Source organism: Pecten maximus, chromosome 12 (genome assembly GCF_902652985.1).
Source record: "Pecten maximus chromosome 12, xPecMax1.1, whole genome shotgun sequence".
Taxonomy (NCBI): Eukaryota; Metazoa; Mollusca; class Bivalvia; order Pectinida; family Pectinidae; genus Pecten; species Pecten maximus.
Genome location: NC_047026.1, coordinates 32086790 through 32092510, shown reverse-complemented (window position 1 = coordinate 32092510; position 5721 = coordinate 32086790). Strand labels below are relative to the sequence as shown.

The following is a 5721-nucleotide window of genomic DNA, read 5'->3' as shown; positions in this document are numbered from 1 at the left end:
TTGTAGCTACTCTTACATGCTATTGTTGTGCCAAATATCAAATCTGTATGTGTATAAATGAAGGAGCTGAAAATTTTTTAGTAATTTTTTGCCGATTTTTGAATTTTGGCGGGAAATTTTTTAAATTTTCAAAGTGCCATATCTCCGTCATTTTTTATCTGATTATCAAAAAATTTCCACATTCCAACTCAGTGCATCAAATTCTTTCGTTTTGAATGGAAAAGGTTCTTCGATTGAGAATTTTTTTTTCGATATTTTCTTTACCCCTTGGCGAGGTCATGACCTTGACATATTCTCTGATAAGATGGCATGGAGAAAAGTTAGATCTGTCCCTGATCTACATAACACACTGAACGGGAACGAAATAGAACGATCCGTTACGAAGTTAGGATCGTTCAAAAAACGTCCAAAAATGTTCTATTTATAGATCTGTGACCTTGACCGTTGAACGTATGAACATAAAATTGCACCAAGAACGACAACTTGATGTTGTCTATCATGTACTAAGATATGAACGTTCTATCTGCATTCGTTTTTGAGAGATTTTGGTCACAAAAAAAGTGTTAAGAATAATAATAATAATAAGAAAAAACATAACAATAACAATAGTGATTTCCATCCGAAATGGAAATCCCTAATAATAATAAGAAAAAACATAACAATAACAATAGTGATTTCCATCCGAAATGGAAATCCCTAATAAGATATTATTTGACACATACTATTTAAGCACGAGAAGTTAAAAAGGATGTTGATTTGACACATATATTCAATATTAGAAGTTTTTAAGTTGTTAATATGGCACTTATTTAAATAAAAAATGCATAATTTGCGTTCATTAAAGTGATTTGAATGCCAGATGCGTGCTGTTTATTTGATAACCAATCACTGAGTTCGAAGAAATATACAGAGGATATCAAATGATTTCCTGTTTAATATAACATATACTTCATGAATATGACAGAATATCGAAATTTTCACGAGTGCGAAGTACGAGTGAAAAGTATCGAAATAATCTGTCATACGAGTGAAATACATGTATATGTTATATCAAATGGGAAACCATTCAATTTCTTTTTATTGCATTTTATATGCTTTTAAAAAAACAAAATAAAAACATCGAAAAATTAATAGTGTCAAAAAGTGCGGGAATCAGTAACATAATTCATGACGTCATCTCTTTGTGACGTTACTCCACGATTGGGGAAATTAGACTGGATTACCTGCCTTAGTACCATTTCTCTCCGCTCGGCTGCGCTCATAAATACGTTGTATTTTCGAAACGAAGTCTAGCGGAGAGAAGAAAAACTACGGCAGGTAATCCAGTCTATTGGGGAAGTCGGCAAGTTTCTATGAGGTGAATACAAAGGTTCGCTCGGATTGGTCAAAAACGAAAAACTAATATTTTCAATGCAAAACTTTTATTTTCACTGCAAATTCTTATATTTCCACTGCAAAATCTTATACTTTTACTGCTCATCTTTGCAGTGAAAGTATAAGTTTTATTAGTTTGATAAATAGAGGTTCCCCAACGAGTGGAGATTGTTTATCATTTTTATCCAACTCGAGTTAGTTAATTTTCTAATTTTGAAAAGACACGAGCTTTAGCGAGTGTCTTTTCAGAATTAGAAAATTAACTAACGAGAGTTGGATAAAAATAATAAACAATCATCACGAGTAGGGGAACTTGTTTATCCCATAACTTCTTTACTGACAAATGTAAGCATGTCAAGTTCAAATTCTCCCAACGTAGCAACTAAATTCCGTGAACCAAATCACTACGGGACAAAATATAGGTCGTTATGAACGAAAGATTATCATCTATTTTAGATGCAAGACTCATATCTTCTGTACTATATTTGTAAATGATATTATTTTATAAAACGAAATATAAGTTTGAAAGTCCTTGTATCTGTGTAACTTATAAAAAGGTAACTTGTTTAAATAACTCCGCTCGAAATATTCGAAGACGACACCGTCATCGCGAAGTCGAACGTCACCGCTGAATATTAGACTAATCATTGTCAGATTCAATTATCGGTCCTTACCTGGATTTCGTAGGTATGCTATTACTAGATATTGTGATGTTAAATGTTCATTCTGAGATTTATTCATTCAAGACATCGTGCATTTCAACAAATATTTCGGAAACCGAGCTGGAGTGTTGAGCAATAGGCCTATTTAGTTTACGTTTGTCAGTGTGTTTACACGAAATCTCATCAGTTTACTGACATGAGACAAATGTTCCAAGATGATTTTTAAATTTTTGTGTTTGGGATGAATATATTCGTAATAAAGGTAATTGGAATGATAAGAAAACTTGCGTTTATTCGTTGATTTTTTTCTGTTGGTACAACATCCGTACCGAATGACACCCAACTAAAAGGGAAGCTGCCTAACACTAACAGTTACGTTAGATGGTGCGACCGTTTCATTCAAATGACTACGATTTAGAGACAGCGATTTAACCATTTTGTATTACATTTGTTCAATGTTTTGATAATCCATTCATTGCTATCGGGATCCACTGCATATCTAGAATCAAGGGGGGGGGGGGGGGGGGTCAGTTATGGTTCGCTATTTGTAGGCCTATAATCGATGCAATATCTCGCTTTATCATCATCAAATTATATTTCGTATGACACAACCCCAGATTAATCAACATTTCCATGAGGACACCCCTCTCATCCAGTTATGCTAATGTTGAGCACTGAAAAATCCACAAAACGTGTCCATGCTGATCTTTTGAAGACAGGCGGTAAAAAAAGAGAAGATAAGTGAGAGTAGTAAAAATAGTCCGTGGTCAAAGGCCAGAGGTTAGCCAATCAGATTCCTTAGAGGTCACAAATGACCAATCGGAGGCTTAGAAAGTGGTTACACACTGCGGTGTGTAAACAAAAACAATAACACACTGCTACGAATTTTATCACGTGCCATATCAGTTGTGAAACAAGCGTGGTTATGGGATAAAAAAATTATTGCATTTTTGCCAGTGAAATATAGAAAATTATCAAACTAATAAAACTTATATTTTTACTGCAGCGATGAGCAGTTAAAATATAAGATTTTGCAGTGAAAATGTAAGGTTTTCCGTTTTTGACCAATCAGAGCGGACCTTTGTATTCACCTCGTTGAAACTTGCCGATTTTTCCAGTCGAAGCGGAGATAGATAAATGGGTTATTTTGCTGTATTTCTGAAATTTTTAGACTAGTTTTTGACAAAATACTCACTTCATGTTAGTTTTTTATGCACAGATTCTCCTATAACAGCAGAAAGCTCTTAAATATTGCGTTGATCAGTCCTTTCAAAATGGCGCCGTCAAATTGACGCGGAGTAACGTCACAAAGAGATGACGTCATTACTGATTCCCGCACTTTTTGACACTATTAATTTTTCGATGTTTTTGATTTTGTTTTTAAGTTTATGAAAATGCAATAAAAAGAAAATTGAATGGTTTCCCGTTAAATATAACATATATTTCACTCGTATGACAGAATATTTCGATATTTTTCACTCGTGCTTCGCACTCGTGAAAATATCCATATTCTGTCATACTCGAGAAATTGATGTTATATTAAACGGGAAACCATTCAATATCCTCTATATATTTCACTGGCAAAAATGCAATAAAAGGTAAAACATCATGGAATGATATAATTATGGTACAGTATATACATTTTCAATCAGTAATATCACTTATTTAATTAGTTTAATTTTTATTAATTTTGCATTCTATATATTCATTAACTTCTACAATATATAATATTAACTCTGCTTCAAAGATACAAAACGTCATCCGATCAATATTATCCCCAGATCCTGACCTGTCAAAACGGATCACTTCTCCAAAACGAAATCTATCTAAACCTGCTTAATATTCATGTATCGTCCATGATCGGAGCTATTACTGAATGACCTCTGAATTGAGAAATACACTGCCATCAATAATGTAGCTTAACTGGAGCGCAATAGCTAATAAAATGATCACTATATGGACAACATGTACGTTTGCAGTATTGATACAAACGATAAACGGATGGTATTGTTGTGGGTTCAGTATTTACCTTAGTAGTAAGGTGACGTGGGCCAATCCTGCTGGGGACAGGATAGTCCTTGGAGGCTCCAGTTGTCCGCCGGCGTTGCAAAGACGTCCGCTCTGGCCGAAGGTTTCCTGAAACTCACACAGGCGGAAGTCGGGTGGCGCTGTCTTAGGGACGGAGTCGGTCGCCGGAGAGTAATTCCGGATTCCACAACACTCTTCCCCCTTCACAAGAAAGAATGTTTTGACATACGATATTTAAGAGTTAAATATTTACACCAGTTTAATATCTACACTATATACAAGCCAGGTCTGTGGAGGCCTACTCCACAACATAATCGGAGAGCCAGGCGGGTCTTCTCCGATTCCTGAGGGGGGGGGGGGGGGGGGGGGGGGGGGGGGGGGGGGGGGGGGGGGGGGGGGGGGGGCAGCATCCCCTTATTCATGTTCCCCCAGGGGGTCCTCAGACCCCTCATCAAACTTATCCAAGAGGTTTTCAGTTTCCTCCTCCAGCTCACCCGGAGACTCCCACGAATCAGGGTCGCTATCCAGAACTTCCCCATCCCCAGGAAAAGCTGGTGCTCTAGCATCCAAATCTTCTGGATGACCCAGCTCCTCCGAGCCATCTGCCTGTGGGACATCTAATGGAAGCTGAAGGTCAGAGCGCAGTCGAAGCAGCCAAACAGGGAGTTCTCGATCATGGCAAGCCTTCAGGCGGTCATGGTGAACAACCGTTGCCCGTGACTTCCTGTCACAAATCCGGTAAAGGGCTGGGGATAATTTTTTGACAACTAAATAAGGGCCCACCCATGGAGATTTCAGTTTAGGACTCTGACCAATCTTCTTAGAAGTATCTAGCTTGAAAACTGCATCCCCTAGACTGTACTTAGAAGTGTGAAGGTTAAGGTCATAAGTTCTCTTCTGCCTGACCTGGGCCTCCTTTATGTTTTCCCTGGCCAGCTGATGAGCGCGAGACATCCTCCCCACTAGTCCCTCAACATAGCCTGACTCATCCTCCCACGTGTCCATGTCCACAGTTTTAAACATTATATCGACTGGCTGGGTGATCTCCCTCCCAAGCATCAGTTTATTTGGGGTGAAACCAGTCTGTCTGTGGCGAGTTGCACGGATGGCAGCGGAGCACTGATTAAGATGGTCATCCCAAGTGTTCTGCTTATTTCCTGTGTAACACCTGAGTATCTGCAACACCAATCTGTTGTATCGCTCAACCTGCCCATTGGAGCATGGTCGATAAGGAGTAGTCCTAGTCTTAGCGATCTGTAGCTTCTGACAGAGGCTTCTGATTACAGATCCATACACATTTTTCCCTTGGTCAGTGTGGAGTTCTAAAGGACATCCGAATCTAAGGATGAACTCCTCAGCCAATTTCCTAGCAACTGACTCTGCTTCTTGATTAGGGATGGCATAACACTCAATCCACTTTGTAAACTGGTCAATTATGACCAGGATGTACTTGTTGCCTCGTTGTGTCAGTGGCAATGGCCCGACAATATCCATGTGGAGCCTCTCCATGGGAAGACCTGCATGGTAGGACCCTAAAGCGGCCCGGGGCTTCACTCTAACCTTCTTGGATCGGTTGCAGACCTGACAGGATTTAACATAATTCCTACAATCCTCAGACATCCCATACCAGATAACTGAATTCTTCAGTCGCTCCAAA

General features: G+C 38.7%; 1 protein-coding gene across 1 annotated transcript; it reads right to left on the bottom strand.

Annotated features, from left to right (window-relative positions):
- Positions 1 to 4463: 4463 nt before the first annotated feature.
- LOC117339906 lies at positions 4464 to 5109 on the bottom strand. The gene is made up of 2 exons (XM_033901617.1): positions 4567 to 5109; positions 4464 to 4509 (listed from the first exon to the last, which is right to left on the bottom strand). Exons 1-2 carry the CDS (start codon positions 5085 to 5087, stop codon positions 4479 to 4481), a joined length of 552 nt encoding a protein of 183 aa, XP_033757508.1. The 5' UTR covers positions 5088 to 5109; the 3' UTR covers positions 4464 to 4478.
- Positions 5110 to 5721: the final 612 nt, after the last annotated feature.

Bases quoted from the DNA above. Each gene is read 5' to 3' on its own strand.
- LOC117339906 (XM_033901617.1), bottom strand. From the start codon at position 5,087: ATGTTTAAAACTGTGGACATGGACACGTGGGAGGATGAGTCAGGCTAT. The intron at 4,510-4,566 runs GTCTCCGGGTGA...GTTTGATGAGGG, and splicing joins AGCGACCCTGATTCGTGGGA to GTCTGAGGACCCCCTGGGGG.